The sequence below is a fragment of the Amblyraja radiata genome, chromosome 41 (assembly GCF_010909765.2).
Source record: "Amblyraja radiata isolate CabotCenter1 chromosome 41, sAmbRad1.1.pri, whole genome shotgun sequence".
In the NCBI taxonomy this organism is placed as follows: domain Eukaryota; kingdom Metazoa; phylum Chordata; class Chondrichthyes; order Rajiformes; family Rajidae; genus Amblyraja; species Amblyraja radiata.
In genome coordinates this window covers 12,820,735-12,846,802 of record NC_045996.1, presented here as the reverse complement: position 1 = coordinate 12,846,802, position 26,068 = coordinate 12,820,735, and the positions used below count along the sequence as shown (strand labels likewise).

Below are 26,068 nucleotides of genomic sequence, written 5' to 3'. Positions count from 1 at the left end.
AGCAAAATACTGCAGATGCCTGAAATCTGAGATTTAAAATATTTAGAAACTGCTACAAAACCTCAGGTCAAGCAGCATCTGCGGCAAGAACCAGGGTTTACAATTTTGATGAAAGGCCAGCGACCTGGAATACTAAAGATAGACAGAAAATGGTGGAGTAACTCAGCAGGACAGGCAGCATCTCTGGAGAGAAGGAATGGGTGACGTTCTGGATCGAGAAGAAGGGTCTCAACCAAAAACGTCACCCGTTCCTTCTCGCCAGAGATGCTGCCCATCCCGCGGAGTTACTCCAGTACTTTATGTCTATCTCCGGTGCAAACCAGCATCTGCAGTTCCTTCCTACACATTCTGGAATACCAATTGTTTTCACGGACTGCAGATGTTGCCTGGTCTGCTGAGGGTTCCCGGTATTTGTTCCAGATGTTCCCGCCTCTCACCACTGCACTCCCCTCTCTAGCCCCCCCCTCACCCGTCACCGGTGAGATAAAAGGGAACACAAATACCCACAATAGCAAACCCCAACACAGCCGCTGTGAGCTATGTTACTTTGTAAAGAGGGAAAGGCGGGATAGTGGACAGGCATTCTGTTGCAGCATTGTCCTATTGAGGGCCGTGGCAGTGCACCCCCTTTTGTTTTTTTGGAAACGGAAGATTAAAGCTGGTTTCCTCAGGTCCACCTCTGTAAATTGTATCGTATCGTATCGTAATCACGGAGAGATGCCAGGTTAGAGGCATCGTCAGAATCTTCAATAGAGACTGTGAACGTTTTGGTGCTTCAGGTAAGAACGGTTTCTAGGCTGAAATATCTAGGCAAGAGATGGGAAGGGTGTATAACGAATATTGTCACTGGGTATCCAAAACCCTTAGTCGCCCACTTCACGTCTTGCTGAGTGTTAGTGTGCGGTTAGGGGTGCATGGAGCTGAAGAATCCACTGTGATTTCCTCAGCACGAGTTTCTCAAGTATTTGTCCAGGTACATATAGATAAACCGATCCTCACTTTGAAGGCTCACATCACCGACTCCTTCTCCAGGGGGCTCTTGTGACCTTCAAGGGAAACCATCACGTCTTTGAGCAGGGGAGCCCCTTCTTCATCGGGCTTCATTCCTTCCGTCTTCACCTCGGTGAGCTCCTCCACCTGAAGCGCTCGGCTCTGCTGCTTGTCCACGTAAGCTTGCAGGATACCCGCTCCAATGGCATCCCCCTCCACGTTGATGACTGTGCAGGAACGATCTCTGCATTGAATGAAGAGACAAAATGGGGAGGCCATTTAGGACTGAGGTGAGGAAAACTTCTTCACCCAGAGATTCAGATTCAGATTCAATCTTTATTGTCATTGTGCAGTGTACAGTACAGAGACAACGAACAATAAAGATTGAATCTGAATCTGAATCGGAATTAACATAGAGAGTTGTGAATCTGTGGAATTCTCTGCCACAGAAGTCAGTGGATATTCTCAAGAGTTAGATTTAGCTCTTAGGGCAAAGATTTTGCCCTGGTATTTTATTTAATGCAAATGTTTAATCAATAATGTTTTATGTGTCATTCCTAGACTGTGGAACAGCATCCCTCTTCCCATCGGAACTGCCCCCTCCATCGACTCCTTTAGGTCGAGATTAAAAACCCATCTGTACTCCCAAGCCTTTCTTGACATCCTCTGAGCGGGGGCTATATGTATGTAGTTTGTTTGTTATACTATTCTTATACAAATGTAAAGCACTTTGGCCAACGAGAGTTGCTATATAAATATATGTGACTTGATTCCTAACTGTCACTGTACGTCATGTTGTCACTTGCGGGCGGAGCACCAACGCAAATTCCTTGTATGTGAATACTTGGCCAATAAACCTATTCATTCATTCATTAAAGGGATATGGGGGGAAAAGCAGGAACGGGGTACTGATTGGGGATGATCAGCCTTGATCATATTGAATGGCTGTGCTGGCTCGAAGGGCCGAATGGCCTACTCCTGCACCTATTTTTCTAAGTTTCTATTTTTTCCTAAAACACCCGTGGATTAATCCAGCCAGCCAGCCAACAATTTGCCTCCTTTAGCAATTGACTCAAGGAAAAATTATATTAAATATCGGGCAAAAGACAAGGAACAGAACACTGTGGAGTCCAAGTCAATGGATACTTTTAAGGCAGACATTGATAGATTCTTGCTAAGTTCAGGTGTCAGGGATCATTGCCGACTGTGGCCAATGAATTCCATAGAATCACTACCCTTTGCTAAAGAAATTCCTTCTCATCCCCTTTCTAAAGGTACGTCCTTTTATTACTGACGTTGTGGCCTCTGGTCCTAGACTCTCCCACTAATGGAAAGTTCTTTGATAGAGTTGTACAACGCAGAAACAGTCTCTGTGGCCTAACTTGTTGACTAAGCTGCCCCATCTACACTAGTCCCACCTGCCCGCGTTGGGCCTCTGTCCCGCTAAAACCTTTCCTATCCACGTACATTTCCAATATTTTTAAAGTGCTGTTATAGTATCTGCCCTCTAGTAGTTCATCCCATATACCCAGCACCCTCTGTGCGAAAAAGTTGCCCCTCAAATTCTTATTAAATCTCTTAAAAGGTTTAATCTACATATTAAATGTAATTTTTTTATTTTTTTTAAAGTTTAGTTTAGAGATACAGAATTTTGGAAACAGGCCATTCGGCCCACTGAGTCTGCGCCAAACAGCAAGCCCTGTACACCAACACTATCCTGCACACTAGGGACAATTTATAATTTATTTTTAACCAAAGCCAAATGAACCTACAAGCCTGTACGTCTTTGGAGGAAACCGGAGGATGCGGGGAAAACCCACGCATGTCACGGGGGGGGAACGTTCAAGATTCAACAGAGTTTATTGTCATGTGTCCCACGTAGGACAATTAAATTCTTGCTTTGCTGCAGCACAACAGAATTATAGAAGGCATGAATACAGAACAGATCAGTGTGTCCATATACCATTGTATAAATATATACACACAGACAAGCACCCGTGGTCAGGATCGAACCTGGGTCTCCGAGGCTTTGAGGCAGTGACTCTACCGCTGGGCCACCGTGCCATTCTTCTGTTACACTCAAATCTCAGAGAAAGAGTGAGGATTTTTGTCACCGTGCCGCCTCTGTGGATATGGAGAGAATGAGATACTTACACCAGCCAGTCGACTGCGAGAATCAGCGAGATTTCGCTGGTGGGTAGCCCCACGGCCTCCAGGATGATGGCGAGCGTCAGTACCCCTCCCGCTGGGATTCCAGCAGCCCCCACACTCGAAGCAGTGGCAGTCACTCTGTTGAAGAAAGCAATCGCCGTCAACATTAGTACAGCGGTAGAGTTGTTGCCTTACAGCACTTGCAGCACCCGACTACGGGTGCTGTCCACATGGAGTTCGTACGTTCGCCCCGTGACCACGTGGGTTTTCTCCGAGATCTTCGGTTTACTCCCACACTCCAAAGACGCATAGGCCTGTAAGGTTAATTGGCTCGATATAGGTGTAAATTGTCCCTAGTGTTTGTCGGATAGTGTTATAGCCCCTGTCCCACGGTGCGAGTTCATTCCAAGTGCTCTCCAGAATTTAAAAAAAATCAAACTCGTGGTAAGCACGGAGAATGAACGTAGCGGGTACGTCGGAGCTCGGGGACGTCTCTCAGCGCTAACGGCAGGTACTCGGGAAGACTTGCTAACGGCAGGTAAGCTCGGGAAGACTGGTGAAGATTTTTCAACATGATGAAAAATGTCCACGAGAGCCCCGAGTACCGACGAGTGGCCATTACCGTAAATCTCCGAGTTCGAATCAGGGCAAACTCGGGAGAACTCTTGGAATGAACTCGTACCGCGGGACAGGGGTTTTAGTGTGTGGGTGTTCACTGGTCGGTGCGGACTCGGTGGGCCAAAGGGACCTATTTCCAAACTGTATTTCTAAACTAACTAAACAATGACACCAGACCCAGAAAACCGAGATCTATGGTTTCAATGGTATTTTAATGTCACAAGTACCTCGATACTGTGAAATTTTCAATTTTGCATACAATCAAGTAAAATTTTACTCTACAACTATAAACATATCCACTAGAGTGCCACAAATGCAGTCTAGGAATAGTAGACTTTGTAGAGACACGGCTTGAAAATAGGCCCATCGGGTCAGTCGAAATCCGTACACTGGTTCTATCCTACACCACACTAGGGACAATTTTGCATAGTCAATTAGCATGCAAACTGCATGTCTTTGGAGCGTGGGTGGAAACCGGAGGACAGGGAGAAAACGCATGCGGCCACAAGGAGAATGTACAAACTATGTACAGACAGCACACACTCAGTGAGGTTTGAACCCGGGTCTCTGTAAGGCAGCAACTCTACTGCTATAATTATAATAATAATGGATGGGATTTATATAGCGCCTTTCTAATACTCAAGGCGCTTTACATCGCATTATTCATTCACTCCTCAGTCACACTCGGTGGTGGTAAGCTACTTCTGTAGCCACAGCTGCCCTGGGGCAGACTGACGGAAGCGTGGCTGCCAATCTGCGCCTACGGCCCCTCCGACCACCACCAATCACTCACACACATTTACACACATTCACACACAGGCAAAGGTGGGTGAAGTGTCTTGCCCAAGGACACAACGACAGTATGCACTCCAAGCGGGATTCGAACCGGCTACCTTCCGATTGCCAGCCGAACACTTGGCCCATTGTGCCATCTGTCGTCCCCAACATTACTGACACAGGACACAAAGTCACCAAGAGCCATCCAGCACCTTCTTGTAAGACACAAGAGCAGAGGTGGGCCATTCAGCCCATCGAGTCTGCTCCGCCACTCAATATTGGATGATCTATTTTTTTTCCTTTCTCAACCCCATTCTCCTGCCTTCTCCCCATATCCTTTAATACCCATACAAATCAAGAACCTATCAATCTCTGTTTTAAAAATACCCGATGACTTGGCATTCACAGTCTTCCGTGGCAATGAATTCCACAGATTTGCCACCCTCTGCCTCAACAAATTCCTCATCTCCTTCCTAAAAGTACATCCTTTTATTCTAAGGCTGTGCCCTCTGGTCCCAGTATTGGAGACATTCTCTCCACATCCACTCCACCTGGACCTTTCACTATTCAGTATCTATTCAGTATATTTACCGAATAGTGAAAGGCAAGGATAGAGTAGATGCAGAGAGAATGTTTCCACTAGTGGGAGCGTCTAGGACCACATGTCACAGCCTTAGATGTAAATTACATTCCTTTAGGAAGGATATGAGGAGGAATTTCTGTAGTCAAAGCATGGTGAATCTATGGAATTCTTTGCCTCTAAAGGCTGTGGAGGCCAAGTCAGTAAATATTTTTAAGGCAGAGATCGATAAATTATTGCATAGTACGGGTGTCAGGAGTTATGGGGAGAAAGCAGGAGTACAGGGTTAGGAGGGAGAGATAGGAGGGATAGCCATGATTGAATGGCGGAGCAGACCTGATGGGCCGAATGGCCTCATTTCTGTTCCCACCACTTATGAACTTGCAATGCACTGTATAAAGTGAGTGTACTTACAGTATGGTGATGACCTGCACGAAGTCCAGAGGGATCTTGTTGAGCTGAGCTATAAAGACGGCAGCAACACACTGGAAGAGAGCAGCACCGTCCATGTTCACAGTGGCACCGATGGGCAGAATAAATCGGCTGATCTGCTTGCTGACGCCATTGTTTTCTTCCACACACTTCATCATGAGGGGCAGCGTGGCAGAGCTGAGGACCAGAGGACAAAGGGTGTTAACTGAGAGAAGAAAACTAACGACAGAAGTTGTGCGTCTGTGGAATTCTCTGCCTCAGCGAGCGGTGGAGGCAGGTTCTCGGGATGCTTTCAAGACGTCTGAAGAAGGGTTTCGGCCCGAAACGTCCCCCTCCTCTCTCCCCCACCCTCTCCTCCCCTCAAATCTTGTGGAATTCTCTGCCTCAGAGGGTGGTGGAGGCAGGTTCTCTGGATAGTTTCAAGAGAGCTACATAGGGCTCTTAAAAATAGCGGAGTCAGGGGATATGGGGAGAAGGCAGGAACGGGATACTGATTGGGGATGATCAGCCATGATCATATTGAATGGCGGTGCTGGCTCAAAGGGCCAAATGGCCCACTCCTGCACCTATTGTCTATTGTCCATTTCCTTCGCTCCATAGATGCTGCTGCACCCGCTGAGTTTCTCCAGCATTTTTGTCTACCTTCGATTTTCCAGCATCTGCAGTTCCTTCTTAAACACAGAAGTTGTGTTGAGAGGGCAAATCAAATTCTAGCCGACCAAGAACGCACCATTTAAGCTCGTCCCATTTGCCACATGTCGCTCTTCACAAGGAACTGCAGACGCTGATTTACAAAAGGCAGAGTGCTGGAGTAACTCAGCAGGCCAGGCAGCATCTCAGGAGAACACAAGGAGGAATGAACTGGAGATGTTGGTTTAAACCAACGATAGACACAAAATGTTGGAGTAACTCTAACGGGACAGGCAGCATCTCTGGAGAGAAGGAATGGGCGTTGCCTCTTCTTCAGACCTGACGAAGGGTCTCAACCCAAAATGTCATCCATTCCTTCTCTCCAGAGGTGCAGCCTGATGGCCCTGTCCCACGGTACGAGTTCATTCCAAGTGTTCTCCTGAGTTTGCCCTGATTCGAACTCGGAGATTTACGGAGATGGCCACTCGTCGGTACTCAGGGCTCTCGTGGACATTTATCAACATGTTGAAAAATCTTCACGAGTCTTCCCGTGCTTACCTGCCATTAGCGAGTCTTCCCGAATACCTGCCGTTAGCGTTACGAGCCGCTAAGAGACGTCCCCGAGCTCCGACGTACCCGCTACGTACATTCTCCGTGCTTACCGCGAGTTTGATTTTTTTTTTTTTTTTTTAAACTCGGGAGAGCTCTTGGAATGAACTCGTACCGTGGGACAGGGCCATGAGTTACTCCAGCTTTTTTATGTCTATCTTCGTTTCCAACCATTACTTTGGGGTTACTCAGTTCCGGGCAAAAGGCAAGTTTGCTCTGCCTGGCTATTCAACGTACCTGGACGCTGTTCCGTAGGCGGTGACTAGTGCCGTGAAGATGCCCCACAGGAAGGTGTAGGGGTTTCTGCGAGTGATGACAAAATAGATGAGGGGCAACAGGATCAAGCCGTGAATCATATGCCCCACGAGGCAGCAGCAGATGTACTTCCCCAGGCTGGAGAACAACAGCCAGACATTCTCCATCTCCACAATCTTCCCCGCAACCAGGAACATGATACCAAAGGGTGCATACCTGATGGAGAGGGAGCATCACGTTAATGAGACAATTCATAAGGATATGTGGTAGGAGCAGAATTAAGCCCATTCGGCCCATCAAGTCCACTCCGCCATTCAATCATGGCAGATCTATCTCCCCTTCCTAATCCCATTCTCCTGCCTTCTCCATATAACTCCCTTGACGCCCAAACTAATCAAGAATCTATCTATCTCTGCCAAAACGCTTGAAAGCTTTTCCAACCTTTGTTGTTCAATAACATTTATTCTCTTAAAAATCGAAGAAGTAAAGTCAATAGCCCACTATCAAGCCTTTATACATTGAGTCACAGAATTTGGATTGCCCAATATCTATGCTTGATCAATGGTGTTTTATCATGAATGTTTTATTATTATTAATGTTTAGTGTTTTCTGAGTCATTCGTAACTGTCACTGTGTGTCATGTTGTTACTTGTGGGCGGAGCACCAAGGCAAATTCCTTGTATATGAATACTTGGCCAATAAACTTACTTCTTATTGGCCATCCCTAATGGATGTCTGGAGATGGATCCTGGCCTGAAACATCACCCTTCATTTTTTTCTCCAGAGATGCTGCCTGTCGCAATTAGTTACTCCAGCACTTTGTGCCTATCTTTGATATAAACCAGAATCTGCAGTTCCAATTAACATTCAATTCAATAGGTCGATAATTCATATCTACTTAATGGATATGAATCGGCAATTTCAAACACCAGTCAAAGGTTACTTCTTTTTCATTCCTTCTCCCCACCACCCCCTATCAGTCTGAAGAAGGGTTTTGGCCCGAAACGTTGCCTATTTCCTTCGCTCCATAGATGCTGCTGCACCCGCTGAGTTTCGCCAGCATTTTTGTGTACCTTCGATTTTCCAGCATCTGCAGTTCCTTCTTGAACAAAAGGTTACTTCTTTGTAGGTAGACACAAAATGCTGGAGTAACTCAGCGGGACAGGCAGCATCTCTGGAGAGAAGGGATGGGTGACATTTCGGGTCGAGACCCTACTTCAGACTTCTTATTTGTACATCTGGACACTGAAGGAAATTTAGTTTGGTTAGATACAGCATGGAAATAGGCCCTTCAGCCCATCGAGTCCCTGCCGTCCAGCGATCACCCGGGCGTGAACCAGTTCTAACCTAGAACAATTTACAGAAGCCAATTAACCTACAAACCCGCACGTCTTTGGAATGTCTGAGGAAACTGGATCACCCAGAATGGTCGCTGCAGGAACATGAGTGTTTTGTTGATAAATTTGGCATTATATTAATTTGATGATCGTTTGTTTGTAAAATGTCAACAAAGGCAGTCTTTGATTGTGCTAATTTGCATATTTATTTTTATTTTTTTGAATAAAAGTATTTGTATTAATAAAAAGAGTAAAGTGGGTCACAGGGAGAATGTACAAACTCTGTACAGACAGCACCTGTAGTCAGGATCGAACACGGGTATTTGGCACTGTCCCACGGTACGAGTTCATTCCAAGAGCTCTCCCAAGTTTAGAAAAAAATCAAACTCGTGGTAAGCACGGAGAATGAACATAGCGGGTACGTCGGAGCTCGGGGACGTCTCTTAGCGGCTCGTAACGCTAACGGCAGGTACTCGGGAAGACTCGCTAACGGCAGGTAAGCACAGGAAGACTCGTGAAGATTTTTCAACATGTTGGAAAATGTCCACGATAGCCCCGAGTACCGACGAGCGGCCATTACCGTAAATCTTCGAGTTCGAATCAGGGCAAACTCGGGAGAACTCTTGGAATGAACTCGTACCGTGGGACAGGGGTTTAAGGCAGCAACTCTACCGCTGTGGGACTGTTAATCTTTCATTTCCTTCAAGATTTATTCAGTGACATTTGTGGCAAGTTGATTTATCAAACGCAAATGGTCATGTGGACACAGTGGGATTTGAACTCATGGCTCAAAAAAACAGTGCAGTGATTTTTTACATTTACCAAGCCAATTGGCCTACAAACCTGTACGTCTTTGGAGTGTGGGAGGAAACCGAAGATCTCGGAGAAAACCCACTCAGGTCATGGGGAGAACGTACAAACTCCGTACAGACAGCACCCGTAGTCGGGATCGAACCCGGGTCTCCGGCGCTACATTCGCTGCGCCACCCTGATTGCCCATGTGTCTTTTCACTATGATTGACTGCATTTACACCTAACGCTGCCTCGGCAAGGCCACCAACATGATTTTCGCGGTTAGCACACGACAAAAGCTTTTCACTGTACCTCGGTAAACTAAAATTTAAACTCTGCTCTTACATTCACTAGACCACAGGAGGAGGTTATGTTCCCTCCTGTACTGCAGCACAGAAGCACTTACCACATGATCCACGAGACTAGGATCATGGTGGCCTCGTTGAAGGAGTAGAAGAAATTGATCAGGTTCTCCCCTTCCGTTCCAAGTTTCCGCAGGGCTATTCCAAAGACAATGGCAAACACAACCAGCCCCAGGATGTTCATTCCTTCCACGTTGGACGGAATAGGAATCTGGAACAATGAAGAGACAATAAAAATAAGAGTTTAAGAAGTGTAGATGTGCCTTTAACGGACCACGTACAGCTAGTGCAGTATTGTTTGTGTATTACTAATAAACGTAGTAAAGACAACAGTGCGTTATTGAAGCTCTTTACAAGAAGGAACTGCAGATGCTGGAAAATCAAAGGTAGACAAAAGTACTGGAGAAACTCAACGGGTGCAGCAGCATCTATGGAGCAAAGGAAATAGGCAACGTTTCGGGTCGAAACCCTTCTTCAGACTGATGTTGGGTGGGGGGGGGGGGGGGGAGGGGAGGTGAAGAAAGGAAAAAGGAAGAGGAGGAGGCCGAGGGCTGAGGGAGAGCTGAGAAGGGGAGGAGACAGCAAGGGCTACCGGAAATTGGAGAATTCAAAGTTTATGCCGCTAGGGTGCAGACTGCCCAAGCGGAATATGAGGTGCTGCTCCTCCAATTTCCGGTGGTGCTCACTCTGGCCATGGAGGAGGCCCAGGACAGAGAGGTCGGATTCGGAATGGGAGGGGGAGTTGAAGTGCTGAGCCACAGGGAGATCAGGTTGGTTAACGCGGACCGAGCGGAGGTGTTCGGCGAAACGATCACCAAGCCTCCGCTTGGTCTTACCAAAAAAAAATAAGAGGTTGGATCGAATTTCTTTCAGTATTATTCACATCCTCAAGACATTCCAAAGCATGTGGTGTGGTCACATCAGTCACGTAGGAAACTTAGTAGCTAATTTGTGCACAGCAGACCTCCATAAACTATAAACTGATAACAACCAGATAAAGTTGGAGATATATTTCCTGGAAAATCCCCCATATCATTCCAACAAAAACCTGTCCTTGTAACAATAACATGACGATAATAAACAAATAGGTTCATTTAGAGATACAGCGCAGGAACTGGCCCGAGGGGCAACCATTTCACACAGAGGGGTGGCGGCTATATGGATCAAGCTGCCAGAGGAGATAGTTGAGGTAGGTACTGTAGCAGTTAAAAGATACTTGGACAGATACATGGATAGGAAAGGTTTAGAGGGAGGTGGGCAAATGGGACTGGCTTGGATAGGGCATCTTGATGGATGTGGAGGAGTTGGGCCGAAGGGCCTGTTTGTGTACTGTACTATGATGTAGCCAACAGTTCCCTCCACTAATAGCAACAAATAAACCTGCCACAAAATGCTGCTTTGTGAGATCTCAGTGCATAAACAGCTGCCACATTTACCCCAGAAGTGACAGAACCTTCATGTGCAAAGCAATATAATCCATTTGAGATGGGGGGGGGGGGGGGGGGGGGGGTTGGACACTATATAAATACGCCAAAGATAGATACAAAATGCTGGAGTAACAGTGGGACAGGCAGCATCTCTGTGTAGAAGAAATGGGTGATGTTTTGGGTCGGGGCCCTTCTTTAGACTCAAAACATTTGAGTCGAAACTTTACACCGGGAGCCTGGGATCTCGCGACGAGATCGCCAGTTGAGCTCCATTCGGCGCGGCCTTGTCGGCTCCGGAAGCCACGGTCTCGAGTAGGGAGGCGGCCGTTCCAGGGTTCCCATGCCGCTGAGAGGACTCTCCCGACGCCGGAACATCATCACCCGGCGAGGACGGCCTGGAACATCGGGGCCTCCGTAGAGGCAACTGTGGAGGCCTCAATAGGCCCGACTATGGGGATGGGACTGGACTTTGTGCCTTCCCCCATAATGGGAACCATTGTGGGGGGATGTTTTTATGTTAAAGCTATTTATTATTGTTATGTTTGTATTCTTTCTTATGTGCTGCATTGGCAAAAGGAATTTCACTACATCTAGGTGTATGTGACAATAAATCAACCTTTGAACCTTTGAACATCGGAACAGCACCATTCGGCGCCACTGTTTCGGTGCCTCCGTTTTGGAGGGTTAGGGTTAGCATTCAGGAATGCTTTTCGTGAGGAATGGCCGATGGGGGCTTTTAACGTTTTAGAAAGTCCATGTTTTCTATTCACACTACAGCATGCTCTTACATTTATTTTGTCATATGTATTTAGCATTAGCACTGACATAAGACTGTGCTAATGTGCCGTAGGGAAGGAAATGAGTTGAAAACTTAAAGCAGATAGTTTCCTTTGCAGCGCCAAAAAGTACCCGACCCAACCCTAACCCTAACTTCGGTGTCGAAATGGCAGCGCTGAAACGTACCCGACCCCATAACATCACCCATTCCTTCTATTCAGAGATGCTGCCTGTCCCGTTGAGTTACTCCAGCATTTTGTGTCTATCTTCAGTGTAAACCAACATCTGCAGTTGCTTCCTACACTATATAAATGCAAACATTTTTTGGGGGCATCTTTGCCCTTTCCTGTCCACTCACCTTAATTTCTTGCATGGTCTCGTTAACATTTCCAAACTCGTCAGTAATATTGTATGGAAGCTTTATGGTCTTGTAAGCTGTAGTGTACTGGAGAATGAAGAAAAAAACAAAGCATTAATGCATGAGGAACTGAATGAAATAATCTTCATCATAAAGTTCCTGGATTGATGGAAAACTTCTGCAAGTTCATGAATATTCTTAGATTCATAGAGTGATACAGTGTGGAAACAGGCTCTTCGGCCCAGCTTGCCCACACCGGCCAACATGTCCCAGCTGCACCAGTCCCATCTGCCAGCATTTGGTCCATATCCCTCCAAACCCGTCCTATTCATGCACCTGTCTAACTGTTTCTGAAACATTGGAATAGTCCCAGCCTCAACTACCTCCTCTGGCAGCTCGTTCCATACACCCACCATCCTTTGTGTGAAAATGTTACCCATTAAATCTTCCCCTTCATCTTAAACCTATGTCCTCTGGTGCTCGATTCACCTACCCTGGGCAAGACACTCTGTGCATCTACCCAATCTATTCCTCTCAGGATTTTTATGCACCTCCATAAGATCACTCCTCATCCTCCTGCGCTCTAAGGAATAGAGTCGCAGACTACCCAACCTCTCCCTATAGCTCAGACCCTCTAGTTTTGGAAACATCCTTGTAAATCTTCTCAGAAAAAAGAAATTTGTCACCCTTACCCCTTGCGACCTTCATGCAAGTCCAAAACCGCAGTAACATGTTTGTCTCTGGATATCACCCAGCAAGTTACTCCACGAGGGGAAACCTGAGATGCTAATAAATGCCAGGCTTGTCAGTGCTGGCTTCAGCCCCATGTAGGAACTAACCCTTTTGTTTACGACTATGTTACTGGGTGTGGAGGGTTTGAGTTATAGGGAGATGCCAGATTAGTTTAATTTTAGTTTCGAGCTACAGGCTCTTTTGCCCATCGAGTCATCGCCGACCAGCGATCCCTGCACGCTAACACCATCCTACACACACACACACGGGATAATTTTACAATTTTACCAAGCCAATTAGCCTGCTAACCTGTACGTCTTTGGAGTGTGGGAGAAAACCGGAGTACCCGGAGAAAACCCGCGCATGTCACGGGAGAACGTGCAAACTCCGTATAGACAATCACCCGTAGTCAGGATCGAACCCAGGTCTTTTTATCCCCCCCCCCCCCGGTATGTAGGAAGCTGGGGGGGTGACCTTATTGAGGTATATAAACTTGTGACGAACATAGTTAAGCTGAATAGCAACACAAGGTCAACAAGTCTAAAGCTAGCGGGCACAGGTTTAAAGGGCAACTTTTTACCAACAGAGGATGGTGCATTCATGGAACAAGCAGCTGGAGGAAGTGGTAGAGGCAGGTTAAGGTATAGAAGTGTGAAAGCGCACACCTCCAGAATCAGGGGAAGATTCTTCCCAGTTGTTATTAGGCAACTGAACCATCCTACCACCACTAGAAAGTAATCCTGAACTACTGTCTGTCTCATTGGAGACCCTCGGACTATCTTTGATTAGACTTTACTGGACTTTATCTTGCACTAAACATTTTTCCCTTATCCTGCAACTGTACACTGAGGACAGCTCGATTGTAATCATGTATTGTCTTTCTGCTGACTGGTTAGCACGCAACAAAAGCTTTTCACTGTACCTCGGTACATGCGACAATTAACTAAACTGTTGTTGTGAATGTAAATAACTCACCGATACAAAAGCAGCTGAGACAAGGTTGGACGGGAAGATGTTCCTAAAGAGAAAAAAATGTAAAAACGTAAGGATTTGGTTTTTTTGTTTTAGAGATACAGCGCGGAAACAGGCCCTTCGGCCCACCGAGTCCGCACCGACCAGCGATCCCCGCACACTTACACTATCCTAGTCCTACACGTACATCAAGCCAATTAACTTACAAATCTATACGTTTTTGGAGTGTGGGAGGAAACCGAAGACCTCGGAGAAAATCCACGCGGTCACGGGGAGAACGTAAACTCCGTACAGACAGCACCCGCAGTCGGGATCGAACCCGGGTCTCTGGCGCTGTAAGGCAGCAACTCTGCCGCTGCGCCACCGTGCCGCCCTCTCAGAAGCACTTAAAACTTTCTGCTTTAGTGATCGATAGACAATAGACAATAGGTGCAGGAGTAGGCCATTCGGCCCTTCGAGCCAGCACCGTCATTCACTGTGATCATGGCTGATCATCCCCAATCAGTACCCCGTCCCTGCCTTCTCCCCACATCCCCTGACTCCGCTATCTTTAAGAGCCCTATCTAGCTCTCTTGAAAGCATCCAGAGAACCTGCCCCCACCGCCCTCTGAGGCAGAGAATTCCACAGACCTCTCACATACACCATTAATGCTAAAAGCCATGAGTAATCTGCCAGTCTTGCCTCGAGTCTAGAAGGTTAAAGATACAAGACACAGTCTAACCTAATGCAAACATTTCATAAGAACACACCCGGATACACTCTCAGCAAACATTACCTGATGGCCCCACCTCGACTATAAATAACGCAGGACAATTTTTTTCTCTGTGCTTGAGCCAATATTTAGCACTAAATCTAACATATTAAGATATTTATTGCGATAAAAGTTTATGGAGCTGAAACATCGATGGTTTTCCTCACCAGCACGATATCACCATCATCATCATCATCATCATCATCATCCTTTTATTATCATCTTGCAAAGCAACAGTTGTACAGTGCAAAATGAGAAGACGTTTCCCAGGGATTACCGGAGCATCGCACATAAAAACTTAAACATTTCACGCATAAATAAAAACGATAAAAAAACAATCCAGTTCCTGATAAAAACTACAAATAGTGTAAAAAAAAAAATGGGGAAAAAATGCAATATTTATTTCTTATTTCCAGCACCTGCATTATATGACCTTGATCAAGAGCAGCACCTTCAGTCAGAGACTGATTGCACCAATGTGCAAAACTGAGAGATATAGGAAGTCTTGTATACCAGCTGCTATAAGGTTTTACAATGCACAAAAATAACTTTGCACTTTTTTAGTATTCATTCATTGTATTTTAACTTAAGTATGGAAGCTATCTGAGGAAATGTGTGGTGTTATGTCTGTCTTGAAGCTGTTGTGGCACTGTAATTTCCTGTAAAGGATTATTAAACGATCTATCTATCAGTAAGAAAGATCAAGACTCAAGAGTGTGCAGGAAGGAACTGTAGATGCTGGTTTACACCAATGATAGACACAACATGCTGGAGTAACTCAGCGGGACAGGCAGCATCTCTGGAGAGAAGGAATGGGTGATGTTTCGGGTGGAGACCTTTCTTAAGACACTTCGAAACGTCACCCATTCCTTTTCTCCAGACACCGAAGGCAGGTCTTGACCCGAAACGTCACCCATTCCTTCTCTCCACAGATGATGCCTGTCCTGCTGAGTTACTCCAGCATTTTGTGTCTAACAAAAGTCAAGGGTGTTTAGTTGTCATTGGTACCAACAATGGAACAATGAAACCCCGGCACCCCCGGAGAACATAGATAGGTGATGTTTCGGATCGGGGGGCTTTCTTCAAAACATTATCTCTTCATTCCCTTTATTGATGCTGCCTGACCCGCTGAGTTGAGAACTTCATGCTTTGCTTGGACCAGCATTCACCCGTTGCCTTACACATTGGCCAACTTCAATGAAATGACAAGCCCACCAGGGGGACAAGACCAAAAGACCACCAGGGGCGCCGGGGAGATGTCAGCCCTGCCGGCAGTCTGTTTGTCTTCTCACTCTTGTTGTTATTTTTTACTTTATTAAAAATTTTTGTTTTAATGTTCTTCGGTTTGTTTTACGTGGGGGGGGGGGAGGGGATCGGGGGAAACTTTTTTTTTCAGGTTCTTACCTTCCCGGAGATGTGATCAATTTTCGGATCACATTCTCCGGGCTCTGCGGCCTACCATCGATGGAGCTGGGAGCCTCCTTGGACTGTCGTGAGCCCCACCGCGGAATCACCAACACCAAGGGCTCGCAGTCTCGGGTGAGGCTGAGTTGGGAGCTCCAGCATTGCGGAAGGTTCGACCAGCCCCGACGTGAGTTTCGACCGCCCGCCGCGTGGGGAGCTGACATCCCCCCCGATGCGGGAGCTGAACGCCTCGACGCGGAGGGCTCGAACCCCGCCGGCTACGGGAGTCAAGATCGTCCCATCAACGGGGTCTCGAGGTCCACAACCAAGGAAAAACTAAGGGAAGGACTTGAACTTTATTTCGCCTTCCATCACAGTGAGGAATGTGTAGTGGATGTCACTGTGGTGGATGTTCATGTTAAAATGTTTTTGAGTGATCTGTTGCTTTTAATTGTATGACTGACCTGGCCAGTGAAATTCCTCACATATGTTGCAAAACATACTTGGCGAATAAAGTATGATTGTGATTCAAAGGGTTTATTTGTTGATTTAGAACTTGCTGCACCTGGCATGTTGGCTTATGGTGCCGTGTACGCTCACACCTACAGCCCATAAAACACAGGGCAATCTCTCAGCATTTTGTAAACACACCGGCTTTGAGGTAATTGGCCTTGCATTTGTCCACATTATACACCATCTGTTATTTTCTCACCCACTTATTCAGCTTGTCCATATCCGAAAGAGGCCTCTTTATATCCTACTCTTTACATTCCAAGTAGCTTCATGTCAACTGCAAATGTGGAAAAATTACATTTTATCCTCTCACCAAAATCGAGGACATAGGTTTAAGGTAAAATGGGAAAGATTAATATCCCTGTCCCACGGTACGAGTTCATTCCAAGAGCTCTCCCGAGTTTAAAAAAAAAAATCAAACTCGGGGTAAGCACGGAGGATGAACGTAGCGGGTACGTCGGAGCTTGGGGACGTCTCTTAGCGCTAACGGCAGGTACTCGGGAAGACTCGCTAACGGCAGGTAAGCTCGGGAAGACTCGCAAAGATTTTTCAACACGATGAAAAATGTCCACGAGAGCCCCGAGTACCGACGAGCGGCCATTATCGTAAATCTCCGAGTTCGAATCAGGGCAAACTCGGGAGAGCTCTTGGAATGAACTCGTACCGTGGGACAGGGGTTTAAGTAGGAATCTGATGGGCAATTTTTTCGGGTCAGGACCCCTTTTCAGACTGATTATAATGGGGGGGGGGGGGGAAACTGGGGAGAAAAAAGAAAATCAGGACATATCGGGGCTGACAAAGGATGACCTCAGGTTGTGAGGTTCACTGATAGGCTGATTGTTGTCCAGAGATGGTGTTCTTACTTTCCCCTCCCCTTCTCAGCTTTCCCTCAGCCCTCTGGCTCCACCTCTTCCTTTCTTCGTTTCTTCCTCCCTTCCTCCCACCCCCCCCCCCCCTCCCCCATCCTCACATCAGCCTAAAGAAAGGTCTCGACTCGAAACGTTGCCTATTTCCTTCGCTCCATAGATGCTGCCTCACCTGCTGAGTTTCTCCAGCATTTTTGTCTACCTTCTAAAGGGCCTGTCCCACTTGCGTGATTTTTTCGGCGACTTGCCGGGCACCCGTCATAGTTACAGCAGGTCACTGAAAATGTTCAACATGTTGAAAATCCAGCAGTGACCAGAAAAAGGTACGACTTTGGTCACAGGCGTCACATGTCGACATATCGCGATCCTTCCTCCCTGAACCGTGGCTTCTAGTATCTATCTTCGGTTTAAACCAGCATCTGCATTTCCTTCCTACACATGAAGAAATACCTCGGGGTGGAAGATTGCAACCTTCACGTGGTCCACCCCGTTTCGGCGAATGCTATCAACCAAACAATTTGTGGTGTGCACAATCAAACTAGATCAAATAGAACAAGTTGTCCTACAACTTTAGGCTGTGCACACCATACGCAAGAAGAAGAAGAAATACCTCCTTAGCTCCTTTCTAAAGACACATTCTTTTATTCTGAGGCTGTGCCCTCTGGTCCTAGACTCTCCCACAAGTGGAAACATCCTCCCCACATTCGCAACAAGGTGTGGAATGCAAAGTATTCTGTTTATTTCACACCCCGATACAAATCTACACCGTCATGGCGTTACCTTTCGACCTCACCCTCAAAGCAACAGTGTCTCTCAGTACCAGGAGGACACGAGAACCCTGTGAAGGATACAAACAGGTCACGCCCACCACTATGTGTTGGGAGGAACTACAGATGCTGGTTTAAACCAAAGACAGACGCAAAGAGCTGGAGCAACTCAGCGGGACGGGCAGCACCTCTGGAGAAAAAGGGATACGATTTGGGTCAAGACCCTTCTTCAGACTGAGTCAGGGGAGAGGGAAACGAGAGATATAGACTGTGATTATAGAGAGATGGAGAACAAATGAATGAAATATATGCAAAGAGCAACAATGATCAAGGAAAGGTGGAGCCCACAAAGGTCCATTGTTGACGTGCGGGCCAGGTGGTAACGTTGTACATGGCCAACATCCTATGACCCCTGAAGATAGTCTCGAAGTCGGTCTCCACCCGAAACGTCACCTATTCCTTTTCTCCAGAGATGTCGCCTGACCCGCTGAATTACTCCAGCCCTTTGTGTCTGTCTTCGCCCGCAGCTCGGTCGGTCTGCGGGACGATCCGGACGGAGTCGACGGGCCTTTAGACTTGGTGACTTTCGAGATCCGGCGTTGAGACAGGCCTTTTGGCACACCGAGTCCTCGCGGACCAGCGATCATCCCGTACGCTTGCACTATCCCACGCACTAGGGACACTTTAGAAAAACCAATTAACCTACGCCATTCTTGCATATAGACGCATCAGACTGTTTCAATAGACAATAGGTGCAGGAGGAGGCCATTTGGCCCTTCGAGCCAGCACCGCCATTCAATGTGATCATGGCTGATCATCCCCAATCAGTACCCCGTTCCTGCCATCTCCCCTTATCCCCTGACTCCGCTATTTTTAAGAGCCCTATCCAGCTCTCGCTTGAAAGCATCCAGAGAACCTGCGTCCACTGCCCTCTGAGGCAGAGAATTCCACAGACTCACCACTCTCTGTGAGAAAAATTGTTTCCTCGTCTCCATTCTAAATGGCTTACTCCTTATTCTTAAACTGTGTGTGGCCCCTGGTTCTGGACTCCCCCAACATCGGGAACTTGTTTCCTGCCTCTAGTGTGTCCAAACCTTTATATGTTTCAATGAGATCCCCTCTCATTCTTCTAAACTCCAGAGTGTCCTTCTAAACTCCAGAGTTTCCATGCATTCTGTACTTATACCAGGGATCGTACTTGTATATGGCAATAATATTACTGATCTGTATGCTAAAAAATGAATTTCACTGTATCTTGGTTCACATGACGATACTATTGATCACTCTATGCACCACCTATGTTGTCTCTCTGCATGTGACATGATCCTGGAGACTTGGTTTGGAAGAAACTCAAATTGGTCCAGAAATTCTATAACAAACCACAAATGTCAAGCTTGAGTCATCTTTAAAACAAGACATAGAACAGTTTTGTTTAGGTTAGAGGTACAGCACAGAAACAGGCCCTTCGGCCCACCGAGTCCATGCTGACACACTACACACTTGGGACAATCTACTGTTTTTACTGAAGCCAATTAACCTACAACCCTGCACGCCTTTGGAGTGTGGGAGGAAACCGGAGCACCTGGGGAAAACCCACGCAGGTGATGATTGTCGAGAAGACAGGAGTAATCATAGAGGGGGACTAGAGAGAGAACTACCGTTGCAGAACTACCGTTGGAGGGAGGAGAAAATCTTAAGTCATTAAATAAATCCTGTGCCCAAAACATTCCTTTCTTTAAAAAAAAACCCTTGTGTTTTTTAATTGAAGTAACCGTTTGTTGCAGTCGGCATACCTAGAGGAGATTTCACTGTGGAGGTTTACTGGAGCAAAATGTTTTTAAAAGCATAATCGGGGTAAAATCTAACGAAGGTACATTCCAGAGAGAAACGGGAACATTTATAATGAGGAATAGGAAATGGCAGAGAAGTGGAAAAAAACTTTGCATGTGTACTTGAGGCAGCCAGAAATTGTGATAGTCAGAGATAGAGAGAGAATGACAGAGGAAGAGAGTGGTGGAATGAGAGCTGATGAGAGAGAGAGAGAGAGCGCAAGATACAGAGGTGCAGCCTGGTCAGTGCAGTGCCTTGCAATGCCTGTCTGATGCAATCCAGCCATGTTATACAGAAATGGGGAACTGAGGCTGAATATTCAGTGGTTTGGAGTGACAAAAAAAGGGAAAGTGATCACAGTGATGAAAGTGGCGGTTTCTGATGCTAGCTGTTTGAGATAGTTGTAGATGTAAAACACCTTTAAAAATTCAATAGGTTCTGGAGCGGTTCCTGCACATTGGAGCATTGCAAATGTGACCCCACCCTTTAAGAAAGGAGAGGGGGAGAAAACTGAGATGGAGATACAAAAAGCTGGAGTAACTCAGCGGGACAGGCAGCATCTCCGAAGACAAGGAATGGGTGACGTGAAGGGTCGAGACCCGAAACGACACCCATTCCTTCTGTCCAGAGATGCTGTCTGTCCCGCTGAGTTACTCCAGCTCTTTGTGTCTATCTTCGGTTTAAATCAGCATCTGCAGATCCTTCTTACACAAACAGAGGTAGAGACATTGGAATCAGTGAAGATGGACATAAAATGCTGGAGTAACTCAGCAGGACAGGCAGCATCTCCGCAGAAAAGGACTAAGTGACATTTCAGGTCGAGACCCTTCTCCAGACAGAGTCAGGGGAGAGGGAGAGGGAAGATATATAGAACAAAGGGAAGATATATAAAAAGCAACGATGAACAATGGTGTAGGTTCTCTCACTTATCCAGGAATGCATGACTGCCTTAGGAAGACAGATTATATTCACTGGAGGTTAAAAGCCTAAGAAGGGAGTTATTTGAACCATGCAATATGCCGATGGAATGCAATGAGGAAATATGTCACGCAAAGTGCTGTAATCTGTGAAATTCTCCTTCATGGCTGAGGGGGCTCAGTCATATCATTCCAAGATATTTGGAAATTAAGGAGATCAGAGGAGACAGAGATTAAACAGCAACATGGTTTCAAAACACGTGATCTTTAATGGAAGCAAACTGGATGATTATTTCTTTATTTACTCAAAGGGTGTGGACGTCACTGGTAGCATTTACTGTTCTTCTCCAAATCGCTCCTGAAGGGCAAGTCACAAATCGCGGAGAATCAAATGTAGGTGTACGGAACAGCAGATGCTGGTTTACCAAAAAAAAGTCACAAAGTGCTGGAGTAACCCAGTGGGTCAGGCAGCATCTCTGGTGAGCATGGACAGGCAACATTTTGGGTCGAGACCCTTTCTCAGATCCTTGTGTTTTTTTTCCCCCCAAACCTTAAACAAATCCTATAGTTGACCCACTGATACGTTAAAAGCGAATTTATTTAATAATTCCAATTTAAAATTCCTTATCTACCCACTGGAAGAAAACATTCCACCAGTTTATTTACTGATCCATTAGCACGCAATTTATTTAATGACTAACTTTAATTTCCACACATCTTTCACTAGAGGAAGAAAAAAAATATCCAGCCGTTTACACCGATATTTTAAAACAATATTTATTTAATGACTCGATATTCAAATTCCTCATCTTCCATTCGAAGAAGTAAAATGTCCAACAGGTTTCCTACTGGTACTTTAGCATGGGGTTTAATAAGTCTAATTTAAAATTCCTCATCTACCATCAGAGGGAAAAAAATCTGGTAGTTTACACATATTTTAATACAGCATTTACTTCATGAGTCTAATTTGAAATTCCTCATCTTCCATTCGAAGAAATAAAGCCAGATTACTTGCTATTTAAGAAAGAATGCTGGAAAAATCGGAGGTGGACAAAAATGCTGGAGGAACTTAGCGGGTGAGGCAGCATCTATGGCGAGAAGGAATAGGTGATGTTTCGGGTTCTATGGCGATAAGAAATAGGTGACGTTTCGGGTCGAAACCCAAAACATCGCCTATTCCTTCTAGCCATAGATGCTGCCCAAATTACTTGCTGATACTGTAGCACAGGATTTAATGTAGCACAGGCTGATACTGTAGCACAGGACACAAATTTAAAATTAATCATCTTCCACTGGATTCGAACTCGTGCTTCTGGCTGCTAGTCGGGGAGCCTAACCGCTACACCACGATACAAAGACTTGGATTAAAAGGGAGATAAATGGCACAGCCTCAGAATTAAAGGACATTCCTTTAGGAAGGAGATGAGGGGGGATTTCTTCAGTCAGAGGGGTGGTGAATCTGTGAAATTCTTTGCCACAGAAGGCTGTGGAGGCCAAGTCAATGGATATTTTTTACAGGGTAGACGGATAGATTCTTGATTAGTACGGGTGTCAGGGGTTATGGGGAGAAGGCAGGAGAATGGGGTTTGGAGGGAGAGATAGATCAGCCATGATTGAATGGCGGAGTAGACCTGATGTGCCAAATGGCCTCATTCTACTACTATCACTTAATGAGGATAAGACAAGCTGGGTTGTGGTCCAAGTGGCTGGTATTCTTTAGCAGGCGCCCTCACTACATTTCTTAGTATTTCCTTCAGGCTTCGAGTGGTTTCAGTGCATTCCTACAACGTAGGTCGATTGCATCAGACACACACCACACACACACACACGTTGCAAGGCACTGCACTAACCAAGGTACAGCAGCTAAAACCAAATTTAGGGTGGGGGGGGGAGGCAGAAAAATAAGTGTGTGTCTCCCCTCCCCCACTAAGATAATACACTCATTTGTACTAAAACAGCGACTGAAAAAACCTCGTGGCTAAAAACAAAACCTTTCCACCTCTGGCGCCAAAAGTTGGACACGGTTGTCCGACTGTCGAGGAACAAGAGTTTCAAGTTGTTTACTTTGAATTAAACGTAAAATAGAGGGGTTGTTTTTAATCCACATTACCTCAGGAGATGACAAAGTGTTCAAAAGGGAACTGCAGATGCTGGATTTACCTCAGGAGATGTCTAGTCTTTTGATTAAGAGTCTGTAAACGGGCCGACCGAGCTTTTTAAAAATAAAAAAATATATATATTCAAGTTATTTACCTCGAATTAAACGTAAAATAGAGGGGTTTTTTTTAATCCACATTACCTCAAGAGATGTCTAGTCTTTTGATTAAGAGTCTGTAAACGGGACGACCGAGCTTTTTAAAATAATATATATATATATATATATATGTATATTTGAGAGTATTATTTACCTCACCAAATCCAGGAAGGAGTCGGTGATTTCTTTGGGCTCTGTGAGTGGATCTTCCAAGCCAGGCAGCTGGGCTTTGGATTCGGCTCCATCTCCTGGTTTGATGATATAGGCCATGACCACGCCGACGGTGGCGGCCAGGAGGGTGGTGATGAAGAAGAAGAGGATGGCCCAGCCGCCCAGCTTGCCTAGGGCTTTAGTGTCCAGGCTGGCGGCCCCGGTCACAAGGCTACACACCACCAGCGGGATGATGATCATCTTCAGCAGCCGGATCAGCAGCTCTCCCGGGAAGGAGAAGTAGATCACCTGCACTCTGCTCAGTCCCAGTCTCCTCGCCGACAGGCCGATCACCACGCCGACTATGACCCCGGTCACGGTCAGGATGACCAGGAGATTCCCCCTGATGCAGCCCTTCACCTTCCCCAGCTTGTCCGCCGGCTTGCGACCGCTGGATACATTGTCGCCGGCGGTCGCCACACTCTCGCCACCGCTCGCTACTTTGTCGCCGCCGCTCGCTACTTTGTCGCCGCCGCTCGCTGCACTGTCGCCGTTGGCAGCACTCTTCTTATTGTCCGGGTAAATGTCGCCGTTGGAGGTGCCGTTCAGCTGATCCCCGTCTCTCGTTGTAGCCATGATCAAACCCCTTCCTAATTCACCGCTGCCTGGACGGCTGTGCTTGAGTTTTGTGTGTGTGTGTGTGTATACTCTCACTTCCAGTGGAGCTATTCACAGTGGAGCTCGCCCAGGCACACGCGGTGTTAAGAGGACAAGCTAGGCCAGTTGTTCTGCAGTTATAACCAAGACGACGAGCAAGGGCGTGTGTTCAGAGAGGGGGGAGTGTCGCTATTTGTCATGCGCACAAAGTCTCTCTCCTGTCTGGGCGGGGAAACAGTATGTTGAAACATTTCTGCTCATTGCATCAGGACCCGAGGAACTAGTTCAGAAACAATGAGACATCTTTTCTTGGTCACACGACACCCACTCCCCTCCCACCACCTGCCTGCCAGCTTTCCAGTAAACCCCCCACCCCCACCCCCAACCCCAACCCCAACTACAATCCCCCTAAACGGGTTCTTCAAGATTCAAGAGAGTTTATTGTCATGTGTCCCACATAGGACAATGAAATTCTTGCTTTGCTTCAGCACAAAAGAACATAGTAGGCACACTATGGCGGATGGCGGTGCAGGCTCGAAGGGCCGAATGGCCTACTCCTGCACCTATTTTCTATGTTTCTATGTATGTTCAAGAAGGAACTGCAGATGCTGGAAAATCAAAGGTACACAAAAATGCTGGAGAAACTCAGCGGGTGCAGCAGCATCTATGAATCGAAGGAAATAGGCAAAATGAAGAAGGGTTTCGGTCCCAAACGTTGCCGATTTCCTTCGCTCCATAGATGCTGCTGCACCCGCTGGGTTTCTCCAGCATTTTTGTGTACCTTTGATTTTCCAGCATCTGCAGTTCCTTCTTGAACATACATAGAAACATAGAAAATAGGTGCAGGAGTAGGCCATTCGGCCCTTCGAGCCTGCACCGCCATTCGATATGATCATGGCTGATCATCCAACTCAGTATCCCATCCCTGCCTTCTTTCCATATCCCCTGATCCCTTTAGCCACAAGGGCCACATCTAACTCCCTCTTAAATATAGCCAATGAACTGGCCTCAACTACCTTCTGTGGCAGAGAATTCCACAGATTCACCACTCTCTGTGTAAAAAATGATTTTCTCATCTCGGTCCTAAAAGACTTCCCTCTTATCCTTAAACTGTGACCCCTAGTTCTGGACTTCCCCAACATCGGGAATAATCTTCCTGCATCTAGCCTGTCCAACCCCTTAAGAATTTTGTAAGTTTCTATAAGATCCCCCCTCAATCTTCTAAATTCTAGCGTGTACAAGCCGAGTCTATCCGGTCTTTCTTCATATGAAAGTCCTGCCATCCCAGGAATCAGTCTGGTGAACCTTCTCTGTACTCCCTCTATGGCAAGAATGTCTTTCCTCAGATTAGGAGATCAAAACTGTACGCAATACTCCAGGTGTGGTCTCACCAAGAACCTGTACAACTGCAGTAGAACCTCCCTGCTCTTATACTCAAATCCTTTTGCTATGAATGCTAACATACCATTTGCTTTCTTCACTGCCTGCTGCACCTGCATGCCTACTTTTAATGACTGGTGTACCATGACACCCAGGTCTGTAGGCATTGACTACAGAACAGATCAGTGTGTCCATATACCATTGTATAAATATATACACACATTAATAAATAAACTGATAAAGTGCAAATAACAGATAATGGGCTATTAATGTTCAGAGTTTTGTCCGAGCCAAGTTTAATAGCCTGATGGCTGTGGGGAAGTAGCTATTCCTGAACCTGGTCATTGCAGTCTTCAGGCTCTAGGGGTCCTTGTACATCAGTCTATGAAAGTAAGCATGCAGGTACAGCAGGCAGTGAAGAAAGCGAATGGCATGTTGGCCTTTATAACAAGAGGAGTCGAGTATAGGAGCAAATAGGTCCTTCTGCAGTTGTACAGAGCCCTAGTGAGACCACACCTGTAGCGGAGTCAGGGGATATGGGGAGAAGGCAGGAACGGGGTACTGATTGTGGATGATCAGCCATTGAATGGCGGTGCTGGCTTGAAGGGCCGAATGGCATAGTCCTGCACCTATTGTCCATTGTCGCCTATCCCCATGTCCTCCAGAGAGGCTGCCTGACCTGCTGAGTTACTCCAGCACTTTGTGTCCTTTAGTGATTTATTGTCATGTTGCTGAACCGAATAATGTAATTCTTACTTGCAGCTGCAGCATAACAGGTC

The 26,068-nt window shown here is 46.4% G+C and overlaps 1 protein-coding gene across 1 annotated transcript; it reads right to left on the bottom strand.

Moving 5' to 3' along the window:
- Positions 1–640: 640 nt before the first annotated feature.
- slc1a5 (solute carrier family 1 member 5) lies at positions 641–24,055 on the bottom strand. The gene is made up of 9 exons (XM_033014550.1): positions 23,257–24,055; positions 13,803–13,845; positions 12,096–12,182; positions 9,578–9,744; positions 7,025–7,258; positions 5,531–5,725; positions 3,145–3,279; positions 712–1,234; positions 641–677 (listed from the first exon to the last, which is right to left on the bottom strand). The coding sequence occupies exons 1-8, from the start codon at positions 23,886–23,888 to the stop codon at positions 1,009–1,011; spliced, it is 1,719 nt and encodes a 572-aa protein (XP_032870441.1). The 5' UTR covers positions 23,889–24,055; the 3' UTR covers positions 641–677; positions 712–1,008.
- Between the last annotated feature and the right edge of the window lie 2,013 nt (positions 24,056–26,068).